We start from the raw sequence: 16,870 nt of genomic DNA, 5'->3' as shown, positions 1-16,870 counted from the left end.
ATTAGGTTGGAGTGGCAGCCTTGTGCTCAAAGCCCACTTGAACTCAAATAATGGCCCGTTGTAGCACCACGGATAAGCGTTGTTCATTTGAAATTTAAGGACAGCATGCGAGCAAAGCCGAAAGTAAAGTAGTAGTAAAATTGAGTAGTAGTAGATGAGTTGAGATGAGATGAATAGTATAGCTACAATAGCTACAATTTTGTTGTAAAAAAAATATATATATTTTGTATACTATAACAGGAGATGTGAGCGCCAATTAGACATCGGAAACGACTGTCTAGGAGTAGTACCTATATACGATCGCTTCCAGTTTAAAACTATCTTTTTTAATCTCAAGCTACCTGTTTTTTCTATAGTTGTTATTTTATGGGAAAATAATTATTTCTGTTTTTAATTATTTGCCTTTTTAATATATCACAAGAATACGTAACCTGGTTTCTACGTGACCATCGTGACAGGTGAGAAATCATGGATCTATGCCGAAACAAAACATCAATCCACTATTTAGGTCTTCTGAAGTGATCAAAACCAGATAGAAGTGGTTTGCGAACAGGAGAAATCCAAGGAAACGTTCACATGTTTTTTCAGAAAAACCATGTCATTGCGACATTCATGTTCCACTTGAACAACGTAGAACAATCACTTCGGAGTGGTACACAACCATTTATTTGCCAAGAGAACAAATTCTCTTTGCAGAATTGAGAAAAACCAACCGTCGTAGTAAGATCATTCTAAAGCACGACAATACGTGCTCCCACACATTACATTCAACAAAATAGGTTTTGAGCACTCTAAACATCGAATTGTTGGGTCATCCGCCTCACGGTCCGCCACTTCGTGCCCAATGACTTCTTGTTCCCAAACATAAAGAAAAAATGCGTGGCAAGCGTTAAGACATTCAAGACCCTGGTTTTGGAGATATCTACTTCAGAGTGACAAAACTGTTTCGAAAATTGGTACAGTTAAATGTGAACACGTTTTGATCATCATGGAGAATACTTTGGAGAACAATAATAGGTGCAAGACTTAAACGGCAAACCTCATATAAAAGATATATTCATAATACACCCATATTTCTTGATCTCAGTATATTCATCCACACATGTTTTTATAAATATCTTGACCAAAAAGTGTGTGAAAGTCTAGTCAGTAATTGTCGGTTCTAAAATTTCAGTGATTCTTTTATATAATGAGTGTCTTTCTAACTATGAAACGCTTATTGACCGACCAATAATTGAAATTGAGTTATTAGATAGTTTACTAAAATATCTCCATCAAATCAATTCTTTTCTACTAGCACACACTAAACTAGTATCTTTAAAAATATTAATTAATTTTGAAGATATGTATATTCTTTTATTTAATCGCAGATCAACAAATGCCGAGTATATTTCGCACTTCCATCAACATAACTTTTCCTGTGTGGACTGGAAGCAAGCACCAGAAGCAACAGCTGGTAATTGTACTAGATATGGAAGTTATGGTGCGCTACGTTGTTATGGTGGCATGAATAATCTGCCATCAATACCGTAAATACCAGATAACATACCAGATTATATATTTCAGTAAATAAACAAAAATGTTTTTATAGCGAACAAAAAGTGCGTAAACTTGAAGAGATTATATTTTGTGGTTGGCCGGAAAATGTATTCAATCCCCTTATTGATCTGCAACCTTTTCCGAAAATCCGTACTTTAACAATTGAATACAGCAATTTTACCGAAATTATATTTGATTTTCCTGAAATGTTTTATTTGCAAGTAAACAATAACAATTCAACATATACTATGTGATATAAAATTTCATTTTTTAGACTATCAATATATCTTGGACCAATTTATCGCATATTAGCAGTCGTACTTTTAAACGGGTACATACGCTTAAAGTAGCTGATTTGCGCTGGAATCAATTAATACAAATGGAAGGTCCACTTATATTGCCGCGTTACTTTGAAAAACTCTATTTGGCTGGTAAGTAATTGATAGTTGATAACTGTAGCAAGTTTTAATATTTTGTAGTTGGTTAGGTAATCCTTGGAACTGTACGCGTAATTTTAAATGGTTACTTCTACCAGAACAAGGGGCTGCAGTAGTTGATCGTGGTGAATTGCTATGCGCCGATCGCAAATATAAAGATCGCCTTATGTTGGCAGTTATGCATTATAAATTGGTATGTTTGATACACTGAAAAAAAAATGGTTTATAATTCATTGTCATTTATAGTTATTGAAAGAAGAATGTCAGTCACACCCTGACTTACAAAATTGTACTTGCATTATGCATCATATAATACCGAAGTCCCACATACCACTTTATACTGTCAACTGCTCCAATTTGAATTTCCAACGGCTGCCCGCATACATACCAGCAAATACGACTATGCTCTTCCTTAACAATAATCAGGTAAGCACTATATAGGTGCATCCGCTTAATTGATTAACTTCTAATAGTATCTATGGATTATGTTAAATTATTAAATTTATACTATATCTATTAGATAACAGATGTCTTACCTTTGCGTAATAATGTTAATTACCGTCATGTAGTGGATGTACATTTGGACAATAATCTTGTTGAAAGTATTGATGTCCTCGAAGGAGGCTATTGGCTCGAGCACTTTCGTCTATTAAGTTTACGTGGCAACAAGTTAAGAAAGGTACGTATGTACTAAGTCTTATCAAGCTTATAAATATATAATCTAATTATCTTACAGTTGCCAGTGTATGCTTTGGATAACGCCTTGGAAGATAATGCAAATGCAAATCTTTTACTTCTTAGCATGAATCCGTGGTTTTGTTCGTGTAAATTTGCGATGAGCTTTCGGGAGACTCTTATTAAATATAATTCCATTTTACGTGATTCTTGGAATATAACTTGCACTTACCAACAAGGAGATGATCTAAGGCAAGCGAAAGTGTTATCCATAACACGACAAGATGTTTGCAAATTAAATGAGGATCCGAAAGTACATCCATTGGATATGCTGAATGGTGTTTTAGCTAGTTTAATTTTATTCATATTAGGCAAATTAGCTTATGATTATTATCATTATAAATATTATGGACGTGTTCCATGGATAGTAATGAAGTTACCTTAAGAAATGTAGGTGTAAATACTAGTGCTTCAAATACTATTCGAACGATTTAAAGCTTCGAGCATTTTTATGCCTAAATAAGATTGAGTTCGGACTCACGAATTCGAAAATGGTATGATACTCGAACCTTTCGAATATTGAAACATCTGAAGTAGTCAAATGTTTATATTTAAGTATATGCTCGAACACTTTGAAGTACTACTTAATACTCATCGAGCGAATATTTTGCTCCTAACTCTATGTCTAAAATGGCTAGTCTCTGACAAGATTTGTATGTTCGAATGCAATTTCGTATTATTTTGGTATTTAAAAATTAAATTTGTATGTATTAGTAAGAAAGCGAGGGAGTGTATGCAAAAATCTTACCAAATTCTAGTCAATTTTCGTATTCAATTAAACTCAGTTTGCTTGAACATCGTAATGTTCGAAACCTAAAAGTGCTAATAGTGGTCTCAACTTGTTGTCTACAGTGATTAGTCTTTGAGAAAATTTTTACGTTCAAATGGAAATCCGTATTTTTGTATTCTATGTGTAATTGATAAAGTGGGAGTGTTTACAAAAATCTTGCAAAAGTCTAGCCAATTTAGATACAAGGTTAACATGAAGGCACAAAATCATAAAAATATCTAGTAAATATCTAGTAAATTTCATTACTTCAGAACTAGTGTTTAATATGGACAGCTAGATTCTAAGAATATCATTACTTCGGAACTAGTCTTTAAATTGGAAACTTGATTTTAAGAATATCATTACTTCGAAATTAGTCTTTAATATGGACAGCTAAATGCTATTCCATTGGAAGCTACAAAAAAGAAATTTCGCAGACGAGCAAAATGTTCGCTTGGTGAATTCTAAGTTCCAAAATTTAGAAATGATAATTATATATGTAAAACCAAACGCTTAAGTATTATATTGTAAATATTTAAAATAATAAAATGTAACTTAGCAATAAGAAAATATAAAATTTTAAGATAGATATGTAAGATTGATTGATATTCCATGTTAGTGATATAAACACACACATATATATACATATAAATATTTATGTATATCTATTGTAAATACTTATTTATACAAGTTTAAAAAAGAATTTTGATAAGAATATTTATTAAAATCAAAAATGTAATATATAATAATATTAGAAATATTATAAACAATAAAGCCGAGTCATTCCTATAAAACATTAACTTATTTGCAATAAATTGCTTCAATTTTCGTTTTTAGTCGAGGAGGGATTCCAATTCTCTTATTAATAGGGAAGCAATAACTCAGGAAAAGGTAGTAGTACTTTTTTTTAATGCAATCATCTGATTTAATAATAAAACGTTTAAATTAGATTAAACCCAAAATTGACATTTGTCTTCAGTATCGAAAGATGCTACTATATTAAGAAAGTTCATGGAAACAGTTAATGACACATAACGTATATATTCGAAGTAAACCCTCTCCGAAATAATATAAAAAGACAAATGAATAACCCAATCATCAAATCAATCAATTATTTTTCACTTGCAATAAAATCATCGATACGTCAGCTTCTACTGGCATTTAAAAACGGACTGAATTGACAGAGCGAAACAAACATCTAAATCCGTTCAGATAAAAGTTAAAATGTCAAAATGGCGAAAAAATTTTCATTCTTCTACTGATTAGTTTTAAAGGCGACTCCTTCAAAATTTTTCAGCCAACTTGTATGACTCACTTGGTATGCGCCATAACGAAGTTTGTAAATCAAGCTCATAAATCATACTCATGTTACCACCAATAACAATGCGTTTTATGAAACTAGGGTCAGAATTGACTCATTCTATCATGTGTTAAGCGAACCTTACGTGATTGAGTTTTAGCAGACAATATAGGTTCTTCCGCATTAATCGAACGACAATATATTTTTCATACCCAAACAATCGTTTAAAATGGTACAAATTGATTTGTGTGCTACAGAAATGTCAGAGGATGGCTTTCTCAGATTTAAACATGTATTTTCAGACCCCCTTTTTTTTAATTTAATAATATTAAGTTCAGCTGAAGAAGTTGATGGCTTACCAGAACGAGAAATATTTCTCACTCCATATCAAACAGAGCGGTGCACCACTGATTTGCATGTGTTTCTGATAAAGTCGATCCACCATGATTCTCTCAGATTTAAGACCCCTTATTTTTTACTTTAGTGATATTAAGTTCAGCTGAAGAAGTTGATGGCTTACCAGAACGAGAAATATTTTCCACTCCATATCAAACAGAGCGGTGCACCACTGATTTGCATGTGTTTCTGATAAAGTCGATCCACAATAAGGGTTTGACAACATTTTTAGCGCTGCGGCACCAGAAATTTCATTTGCATTACAAAAGTTAAGATTATTATGGTTATATTGATAAAATGGCGCACTCTAAAAATCTAAATCAAAAGGGACGATTTAATACCGGTTAAGTAGAGAGAACTGTTTGTTAAGTTAGCGACAAAGAAAAGGATATTCACAATCCCTTTAGACAGGCTTTTTAACTTATCGATTCCCGGTATTTCCTTGAATGAATGAATCATATATTTGTAGTAAATCATTAACGAAAGGTAGATAGTTGTACTTCATACAATAATTGTTGAATTATTAGGACCCGCTGCGACCTGCTTGTGCAGTCCCTTTTGGCACTTGGTCGTTGGGTTCGATAAGCGGATTCGGGTCGTAGATACTGCCGTTCTTGGAAACTTTGTTACTCTTAATAGGGTCTATTCCTAATATTTTATGGACAGGTGGTGTTAATGGTGCGGATTGTTAGTATTCTCAACCTTTCTGATCGAAGGTTGAGAAACTCTGATCTGTAAAATTTGATAATATTTGTAATGTATATAAAATTTGTAAAAATTTCTATTTTTATATAAAAAAGAGTATAAAACATTGCATAAACTTTCTACTTTAATAAACAAAACATTTTATTTTATTTGATTTTTTGATATTTTTTTCTTTTCAGTTCTAAGTTAAAAACTACTACAAACATTGCATTTGTTATTTATATATGGAACGAGATATTCTATTTAAATATATTTACTACTGCATGGCAACAAAAATCTAAACATTAATAGTAAATGTAAATATAAAATAATTTTATAATAACTCAGTAATAAATTAAAAAATAATATTATATAAATTTAATATTTGTTGTCATTTAAAAAAATCACCAATGGAGTATGCATTGCACAAATGGAAATATAAATTGCACAAGAAATTACTATAAAAAAGCTGCTAATTTTCGGAATGTTTTCCTTTCCAAGTATTCGTAATTTTTAATTTTAATTTTAATTAAAACTTAATTGCTAAAATTCACTTAAATTAATAACAATTATTAAAATATATAAAACTTTTACAATTATTATTGACGGAATATTTTTTTAATTGGCACAATATCTTTTTAATATTTATGCTTACACTAATTTAAAAATACATCGAGATAAAAATATCTTTTAACTAATGGAATGTATATCATTCAGATATCGGACTAAGTTTTAGATATTAAGTATGCGTACATCATGGATATATATACGCTGTGATTATGAGATAAAATGATACATGATAAGGTACATGAAAAAATATGACTTAAAAATAAACAACAATTTTTGTAATAAAATAGTTTTTTAGTACAGCGAGCAAGAAACAACAATGTAAATAGCATAAATATTGTTATCTAAAAAACTTTGTACTAAAATTTTTAACAAAAAAGAAAAAATACAAAAACAAAACGCTAAGTAAAATATATAACAAGCATATAAGTATACCTAAAAGATAATGGAATAAAAACAATTTTAGTTTTTTTTTTAAATTGATATTTTGTTAGTAACAATTAAAATTAAAACCGAATTTTTCGTTATTTTCCTGTTAGATAGAATTTATAAATTTTATATAAGTTTTATATAAACAATAGTTCCATCAATAGCTAAATATCGCCTAAATTGAAGAATAGGGAAAATAAAGACACCGGGCGTCAATGAATTTTTAAAGCTTCTTCTCTGATTTGTCACAAAGAGCCATTCTTTGAGCTCAAGTTGGTTTTGGACACAAGACCAACGCTACAACCTATCCTCTCTGAATCTATTTCAAAACTTCATTAGCTCCAAAAAGGTACTTCAAAAATAAAATAAAATAACTTTTTAATATCAAAATAAAAGTTGAGATATTACAACAGTAGCTTTCAAAGAAAGCTTAAGAGTAAAAAAACTGGTACAATAGGACTCTTCTGGCCGCAGTACCGGTTGTTGGGCAATTTTCACGTCTACTTGTTATTATTATTATTAAGCTTAAGACTAATAATATTAAAAATACAGACATTATTCTTTGACTAAATCAAATTAAGGAACATCCATGCTTTACAATTGGTAGATTGATTTAATTTAAAGACAAGTACATATCAACATAATGCAGCGGTTCACTTTTAAGAGTATTTTCTCTTTCATATTATAGATGTTTTTGTTGTAGCCCATGAGGATCTATCTAGTAGATTCTATGAAAAGAATTACAAATACAAAGACATAGGTTACGATATGGTTGAGTATAGAAAATACGTAAAGAAAATGTAATTGTAGGGATCAAGAGCGGATAATGTATAAGTAGGATTTTAATAAGACAATCCCCGGTGAAGACGTAGACACCTTCTTCTCTACATTTAGGTCATATATCGCCGTAACTAATCTACCATTTAGACTCCAATGACCAACAATGGTTTTTGTATAAGTCTGAGACAGATAATATTTTTCTATTTTTGTTTTCTAACCTGCACAAGGTAGTGATACTCAAACAGTTCAATGTCGCTAATTTTTTCTATTAAGCTATGGCTGATTTTTGTGTAGCCGGGAACCTATTTGTCAAGCAGTTTTTGAGTGCTTGAGCAGCAGTTTAGTAATTTTAAATATTCTTAAAATTATGGACTATTTTTAAAAATGCTGTTTAATGAAGCAATTGCTACTTTATGGTTGTTTGATCTCTGAGATAAGTAATATAATCGTATGAATCCGCCCCTGTACATGTCTGTAAGCAAGAATTGTAAAATGTTTCTATAAATTTGGAGAAACGGTTAAATGGCATGAACAACTCAAGTACCTTTAAATTATTGGTACTTGTTAATTTTAAATTTAGAGAAACTGTTACGTGGCATGAATTGTTATAAACATATTTTTAATAATAATTTCTAATAATAAAATGATTTACATTTCAACAATCGAGTTGTTTTATTTAGCAAACAACAATACTGGTAGATACGGTAACTCGACTCCTACCTATAAGACCATCTTTGGTTGTTTTTATTATTAAGTTTGAGCTGTTAATAGAGCTGTCTGGCAATAGACAGTTAATAGAGCTGTCTGTAATTTAAATGTTCCATACAGGAAGTAAGACAAGTTTTATGATGAAGCACAGAAAAACGATTCCTCGGATTTCGGTGTAAAAAACAAAAAATTCGGCTTTTGTATTTTACATATAAAAATAAAAAATGTTACTAACATTATAATATTTTCATATTGGCAATGTGTCACAATAACACTTCATAATATTTTATACAATAATTTTGGGTGGTTATAGTATGTTAATATTCCTATTTTACGTTGAGTATTTTACCTTTTTAAGTTTAATTCTTTTTTAAACTATCCATTTCTTATCTAGAATAGTACATAGGAATGATCACGTTCTAAACGTTTTTTAGCACGTAGAGAAATTTTTCCCATAGGATCAGAAGGAGGTGGTATGCCAGTTATTGTATGCACCGGTTCTTTGTAAAAGACTTCAGTGCGTCCAGATTTATAACCATAAAAAACAGTTTCATGAGATCTACAGACATAAGAAATCAATAATGAATTTATAAAATATATTAATAAAATCATAAATTACCTTAAGATTATATCAGTCAGCTCATTACCAGTACTTTTGAAGTCACGATGCAAACACTCAAGGGTGTTAAGTTCTACGGGACTCCAAGGACCATTACGTTCCAGTGCATCCCAACTGGAATCTACACACATAAAACTATAAGCGCCGTCACGTTTATCACCCTCCACATTCACATTTAATGTCTGATTTAAATGTGATTCCATATGAGGGAATTTTGCAACACAAATATCAAACTATAATAAATATTATTAATATAATAATTTTATACAATATAATAAAAATATTGTGTGTTACCATTTTTTGCACGGTTTGTTTTTGCCGGGACACACCTTCCTCCATTAATAAAATCAATGTCATATTCTGTTGTCCACATATATACAGCTCCAAGCGTTGTACGCCTTCGGTACAATTTTTCGTTTGCAAAGGTAAAGTAGCTAAAGCATCAACGGCATCATCACATTTTAAGGAACTGCGTCGCGGAAATCCTTTCGTAGCTGTAGTGTAAGAAGGTGTTTGAATTTCGATGGCGCCAGCCGGTGTGTTATCCCAATTTGGCCTTTCTTCATTTATAGCTAAAACGGAAAGTTTTGCCATAAGTGGCGTTAATGGTACCCCACCAGACTGTTTTCGAGTATTGCCAAAAGTAGGTATATTATCCTTTGATGGTGTAGCATCAGACAATGGCTTAAGCGGTAAACTAAGTGCTTTCTTATCCATTGGTGTTTTTGGTTTCTGTTCTACAGTGAATTCTTGTATATTCAAATTACGATCTGCTTTAAAATTTGCTGTTGCTGTCGCTTCATGCCGCAATGATTCATCAAGTTTCTTTAATTCATTGTCGAATTCTTTAAATTCCTCAATGAGTTGCGCTATTTCGGCATCCTTTTTATTTTCATCCGTTGCATCCCATAGCTTATAGTACTTCTCGAGAAACTCCTGAAACAAACTACGTGATATAGGTTGTCCGTTTGCATTAAAAACAGGATTGGTGGGATCTGTAATAGTACGAGAAGTACGATTATTTTCATCGGAATTATCCGAGTTCTGCTCATCGTCATTTTCAATATAATCTGGAGTTTCGATATCGGTAACTATATTTCCGTTACGATTAACGTCAGTCTTAATGCCATTCGAGAATTGTTTAAGTGATAATTTTTTAGATATTTTCTTTAAAGAATCGTGTAAGTCGGTGAAAGAATTTCGTCGCTCCATATGCTTATTGGGATTGGTGATAAAATTTTGAAATAATCTTTCCAAATCGATTTTAAGCGAGTTACGTCGATTATTATACTTCGAATTCACTTTATTCGAATTGTTTTCATCCTAAAAATATAAATAATTTAGAGTATTTATTATAAAAAATAGTAACAAAACTTACTTCTGGATTAGCACAAATAGACATTATATTGCCGACTTGCAAAACTTTATTTTCAGCCAATGGTGTCGAGCACACACTGGTACGTCCAATAAATTCTGGATATGAATCGGTTTCATCAAAGTTTATTGAGGATATACCTGATTCAGGTAATTCTTTAGCATTTAAGTTCTTTAAACGCAGCGGCAGATGTGTTGGTCGTGCCATTAACGTTTTTGGACGCATTGGTTGCGTTGTTTGTTCACTGATACTAGCTTCAGTACTAACACTTCCGGTACCTTCTTCTGGTATATTTGTAAATATTAAGGATTTATCACGTTTTATTTTACGTTTAGCATATTGAAACGGTAGAGCACCGAGTTGTGTAGTTTGTAAATTTTGGGCACGTTGTGCATCAGCCGACAATTTTCTATACTCAACTATATCGACGTAAACAACAATCATTTGTACGCCATTCGGTATATGGAAATCGGTTATGACGATTTGCTCAGCGGGTGTCCTAATATGTAAGGGATTCGCCAACACTATATGTTTGGTAATAACATCGGTTAGTTGAGTAGCAACGACTCTGGAATATTGAAAAGTAGATAAATATATGAAATATATAAAAAATTTAATATATAACTTACTTGTTATGATACAGTATGGAACCACCAAGAATGCCTTTAGTTTGTTGACAACATTGCAGGGTTTGTATAGCATCCAAAAATATATTGCTAGCGGTCTAAAGAATTTAAAATAAAAAATGGATATTAAATATACGTTTTATAAATTATTAATATTAGTATTAGTGTCAATCAATAAAAGTTTCTACGTATCAAGTGAAAAGAAAATAAAACAATAGATGGATTGTGTCTATCTTTTGAAATCTGGCATCAAAAGACAGTATCAGTGTTGTTAAGTGTGGGTATCTGCCTTAACGAATTAAGACCACGGTGCTCTATAAACACTTGTATGAAGATAATGCGCCAATAAACGCCCCATTGGAAATTCCATAGATTTTCCAATAAAGTTATGTGTTCAGGACATAACTTTCACCTCGGTATGATGCGAGACCTACCAAAACCTCTGCCGAATGAATGATAAACAAATACCTAATCATTCTACCCGCGTAAGTTTGCACAACCGAAACTGCGGGCTACTGACCTCCGTAGTACCAGATTTACAGCCCAACTCGATTTACTCAACTCAACTCGAGTCCAGATGAAGAAACCTGGCTACTTCAATGGGGTGTGTCCAAAGTTCGATTGGGTGGAAGGTTGTGGGTGTAATGGGCCAAGACCGGTCAGGTCTAGATTCCGGAGCTACTCAACCAACACGTCGACTTCTGCCGTTTACCATCCCCAAAGGGATTTTACAAGCAGGTATGTGTTTGTATTTGACTTTTGTCGTCTATATGTGTTTAATAATGGCATCAAACTGGTTGGTTATGAACCGAATCGGTTACAAAACGGAATCTTTGACTTTTTAGTGTAATTGGTCTGTATCGTAAATCTAAACATTGCGACTTTTTCCCGGCTTTTTGTAGAATTCATATACTAGTTTTTGAATCGAACCACTTGTTTAGAATATCGAACGTCTCAACCGAGTCAGTTTAGTAATTTATTCGCTACACAATACTTTTTTTCATATTGCAATCAAGCCTTCTAAAACTAGTGTCAGTTTAGCATCGAATGTTTCAAGAGATCCACTTTAGGAATTCAGTAATAAATCAAATAATAGTCACCTTTGGCATGCGTAGCTTAGGTATATTTTGAAAAATATTTCCATTGTATTGTAAAACAGGCAGATATGTCTCGAATATATGATATAATTTGTCGGATAAATTCTTGTACTGTCCTTGTGTTGAAAATTGATCAAAAATTGTTTGCAAATCACAATGAAAGAACTTCACCAAAGCTGAAAGTAAATCAGCACGATGCTCGAGTAAATAATCTGATATATTACGATCCGTGCCAACAGCCTGAAAGAAAAAATATATTTCAGAATTAAAATAAAATCCCTTAATTGTAATTATTCCATCCAACATACCAATATGAAGCGTCCAAATTCCTTTAAAACGAATTTGCCGTTCTGGAGGGACAAAATGCGAGGCTTGAAAAAGCAATCCTTTAGGAAATATGTTGTGCCCATTAATTGTCCACACAGTGCCACTTTCTGTGTATCAGATACCCAACTAGGATGAAAGTAAAGCACAGCATTGACAGGATCATCTGCTTCCTCTTTCAGACACTCCGTGTCATAAACAAACACAATCATCGTTTCTCTATAATTAGAAAATAAATTACGTTTTATTAATTATAATCAACTGAATTATTATATAAAATAGTTAAACTTAAGTTAGATAAGAGTGAAAGACCTTTCCTCCTTATTTTTATTTGTACTTAAGAAAACTTCATGCTGGAAAGAAGTCCAGCGTTTAAAGTTATTCTTAAGCAAACTTTTAAACATTTTCGCAATTAATTTTTATCGAAATTTATGGAATTCGGTTGACACATTCTGTGAGTTATAGACGTTTATGTGTACTAAGCCAGTGAAATGCCAACAAAATCTTAAGTGCCTATAAGAGGCAATACACTTATCGTGTGCGGTGTGGTTTGATAAGACTTTATAACTGAAACGACAACTGATAAACGGTAGCATAAACGCAAAAACATCTTTCGTCATTCAAACGCGTCTGTTTGTCTGTTCGCTTGAATAGTTCGATACACGCAGTTTGGGAGAAGATATCGGTTACATGGAAGGGAACAGTCATTAAGTTTCTGTTGACACGAAAGACGGCTAAAAATTTGTGGACGCGACGTAGAGGGCGGTACCCAGCAAACAGCAATTAGCTAATTGTAATATGAGAGAAAATTAACAAAGCAAAGAAATGCTAATTAACATACAATATCAATTTAATATACAGTAGCACTAATGAATAAAATAAATATTCTTACATACATACATACATACATAAGCCATATGTAAATATGTTCTGGTGTAAATTTACTAACAAAAAGAAAATAAGCTCATTTTTGAAGAAAACGTTGACCGTGCTGAAGTAAAAATAATTCAGAGAATTATAGATTCTATCGTCTGACTGCTTAGTAATTCGTTTTAATTTCTAATATTATATGAAATAATTATTAACGGATCTGTGAACGAAAATAATCGAAATATTGTGCAAGACTAACAAAATACATCAACAGGTGAGGATGGAAAAATTATGGATTTGTAAAGGAATCAACAAGAGTTAGCGCTAATTGAAAACTTTGAAAAGATGATTGGGTTTCGAAATTCTGTACATGCTGCAATAATAGAGCTACCCAATAAAGGTAAATTTCGCTGATGCTCATACAGGTAACAGTACTTTCACTGTTGTGGTAACGCGAAGAGATCTATCGACCACATGGGTTAGGATCTGGAAAAGTGATGTTAGTGTGAGGAGTAAGGACAGAGGAGATTGTTAGGAATAAGAATGGATTAATGGTGGGATTAGAAGTTGAATAACAAAATACCGTTTAACATGTATTAAAATGTCGTACCTCACTGATGAGCATCAAACATCACAAGGTCTCTCTTTGCTGGGTTCCTGGACATAGCAATATTGAAGGGAATGAACTAGGAGATGAAGAGGTTCTGAACTGCATACAGGAGAGGCCGACCTCACAATACATACACCAATATGTAAACTGTTTAGAATGATAGAGAAAATCACCAACACGGTGACAAACAATTTATGGACTAACCGTGAAGATTGTGAGGTCACTAGAACCTTATGGCCTAGGTTGGACAAATATAAAACGAAAAGCCTTTTAGGGTTCAGCAAACCTGCAGTTTACTGCAGTATTTACTGGAGTACTAACGGGGCACTGTGTCATTGTACCTATGCTCCAACGATGGCGAATTCCAACAAGCGGATTATGCAGGAATTGCTAAGATGAAGAGGAGGTAGAATCAGTCAACCACTTCCTTTGTCTCTGTCCAGGACTTCAGACAAGGCGACTTCAATGTCTCAGGGATCACTTTTTCACTGGCTTGGGAGAGATAACGAAAGCAAACTTATCGCATCACAATGGGCAATATATGCCTCCGAGTGGAAGTGCTGACAATGGTCAGATAAGATGAACAGATGTTAAGCTTTTTATTTTACAAAATTTACAGACGACAGATACGGTTAAGTTGGAGTGGCGACTGTGTGCAGCAAAGCACACTTGTTTTCAAAAAACGGCTCGTTATGACACCACAGATTAGCGTTATTCGTTCGTACACAAAAACAAAAGGACCGCAGTGGAATTGTACAGATAATGCTGAAAGGCATGTCTCCCTCATTTAAGTGAAAGTGAACGAACCTGACAAGTCTACATATTAAATCCCCAATTTTGCAAGATGACAACTCTGTTAAGGAATAAATTGACAGCTGAGTTTAGTTTCTCAAAGTTCAGTTTCTTAGATTCTTAAAGTTCAGACCAATTTAGACTGCTGTTAGCATTTTAGTTCCTCTATATTTTGAATGCTACTCCTTTACTTTTAAATGGGAGTTTGTAGTCTAAAAATTCTAGTTTCAGGTATGACGCCAGCAGCCATGATAAATTTCTAAGAAGTTTACATTTTTGGGTAGAAGTTTTATTTAGATGGTTGTGGTTTACCAAGATAAGCAACTTAAAGGAAATATCGGATCGTTTCGCAAAATAAATGTCTCTAATTAACTAGATAACCATATGCCTATTTCGATTAACATTTACTATCAACAAAAACCGTTCAGTGGTGAAGTATACAAAATTTGGAATAATGTTAGACATATCACTGGTGAACTCATTTGATTTTTTTTTCTCTATGCAATATAATAGGAAATGCATTTAACCAAAATAAGGAAGATAAACATATAAGTAGCAAAAAGAAAACAATTTTGAAAGAATGAGCCGTTTTTATCTAAATTATCTATATTTTCAATATTTGTAAGTCTATAAACCTAGATAAAGATAATGGAACGCCATTAGTATATTAGGAAATACATTATAACCAAGATAAAGGTATAATTAGTCAAAATGAAACAACTTTGAATGACTTTGTCGTTCCAATCTAAATTATGTTCTTTCAATATTCGTGAATCCACAAACGAAGATAAAGATAATGGAACGCCAATAGTATTATAGAAAATACATTTTAACTAAGATAAGCAAGATAAAAGTAGCCAAAATGAAAAAAATTTTGAATGAATGAACCATTTTTATCTAAATTATCTATTATTTCAATATTTATAGGGCTACAAACTGAGATAGATATAATCGACGTCAGTTGCTTAGTGCTAATCGGACAAAATTTAATCTAAAGAACTTATTTGTACTTACAATCTATAACATTTCTAGTATTATGTTCTTTTATAGCAACGATATGTGAGACGTATCGTTCGGGAATTGGCTAAAATCGAGAACTTGACTGGTAAGCTTGACTGGTGAATTTTGCAATACTCTTTTACTGACGTCAAGAGTTAACTATAAGAAGCACCTATATTCGGCGTTGAGGGATGAAAATATGTTAATTTAGGTTATACCGGTGATCCTAAAGATCTACTTAGGTCTATTGGTAAAATTACGTAAATTTAAAGAAAAGTTTACTAACCGAGAAACTGCACATTTTTAAAATATGAAATGCTCTATACTCTTCATCCAATCCAATATATACATAGTGATTATGACTATAGTACTTAAAACATGATAAGGTGATTAAAATGTAAAAAAATGACAGGCGACAGATTATTTTTACGACTAATTTTAAGTTTTAATTAAATATTAATAAATGTTAATAAGAAATAATTTCCAAGACCACTGATGATGGGTATTTGGCAATACTCGAAACAGCTGTTTAGTTAGCCAAAAATTTAATTAATTAAAATAATATAAAAGAATTTTTGTTGTTGTAATTAACTACTTTTCGAAACGTCTTCGTTATTAAGAAAGGTTAAATTAATTCTAACAATTTTGTATCTAAACCAATTAGTATAGAAATTTTTACAAATGTCACCACTAAAGAGATTCCACTTTGTCCTCATTTTCCCATAGTTTATCCTAACATATCATATCTAATATTAACCTTAACTTATTTTAATAGAGTATCAATAAATTGTAGTGCACTTATAATCTAGTTAATATACTTTAACAAAACAAATACCAAAAAAAAAAATATATATAAACACCAAATTTTTACAAAAATCAAATAATTAGAATAAATAATAATATTAATTAATCGTACATTTCTTATCACCGCAGCAAATTTAAATTAAAAACGCCAGAACTTAGGAGACGTGCAAATTACAGTGTAAATAAACCATGCAACATTGTAAACTCTGGAAAAAGATAACAAATTTATTAAATATATTAACAATTAATTAAATTCAATATTTTTTCTTATTATTGAAGCCATAGACAAAACATTCCAACACCAAAACACAGTAGAACAATTTTATCTTTTGTTTGTGGGAGTGTCATTTTTTTCTAGTTGCACTTGATAATGAACTTACTTTGCCATTTTTGTATAACAAAAGTTTTTG

General features: G+C 32.0%; 2 protein-coding genes across 5 annotated transcripts; one reads left to right on the top strand and one right to left on the bottom strand.

The window, feature by feature from the left end:
• Positions 1-1,344: 1,344 nt before the first annotated feature.
• On the top strand, positions 1,345-4,032 carry LOC119674383 (protein singed wings 2-like). The gene is made up of 7 exons (XM_038085519.1): positions 1,345-1,529; positions 1,592-1,760; positions 1,814-1,970; positions 2,027-2,169; positions 2,223-2,402; positions 2,497-2,655; positions 2,713-4,032. Exons 1-7 carry the CDS (start codon positions 1,345-1,347, stop codon positions 3,094-3,096), a joined length of 1,377 nt encoding a protein of 458 aa, XP_037941447.1. The 3' UTR covers positions 3,097-4,032.
• Positions 2,931-16,870, bottom strand: LOC119678611. 4 transcript variants are annotated; one of them, XM_038090544.1, is made up of 9 exons: positions 16,841-16,864; positions 12,370-12,604; positions 12,065-12,301; positions 10,968-11,062; positions 10,342-10,906; positions 9,258-10,286; positions 8,964-9,196; positions 8,694-8,903; positions 2,931-2,982 (listed from the first exon to the last, which is right to left on the bottom strand). In XM_038090544.1, exons 1-8 carry the CDS (start codon positions 16,846-16,848, stop codon positions 8,735-8,737), a joined length of 2,571 nt encoding a protein of 856 aa, XP_037946472.1. In that variant the 5' UTR covers positions 16,849-16,864; the 3' UTR covers positions 2,931-2,982; positions 8,694-8,734. The 4 variants fall into 4 exon arrangements, with proteins under 4 accessions (XP_037946472.1, XP_037946473.1, XP_037946474.1 ...); XM_038090545.1 differs by lacking the exon at positions 2,931-2,982 and adding an exon at positions 6,811-6,862; XM_038090546.1 differs by lacking the exon at positions 2,931-2,982 and adding an exon at positions 16,573-16,666 and having other exon boundaries at positions 6,891-8,903; positions 16,841-16,870.

The sequence above is a fragment of the Teleopsis dalmanni genome, chromosome 2 (assembly GCF_002237135.1).
Source record: "Teleopsis dalmanni isolate 2A chromosome 2, ASM223713v2, whole genome shotgun sequence".
Taxonomy (NCBI): Eukaryota; Metazoa; Arthropoda; class Insecta; order Diptera; family Diopsidae; genus Teleopsis; species Teleopsis dalmanni.
Note: the sequence above shows the minus strand (reverse complement) of the source record. Positions and strands in the feature narration are given on the sequence as shown.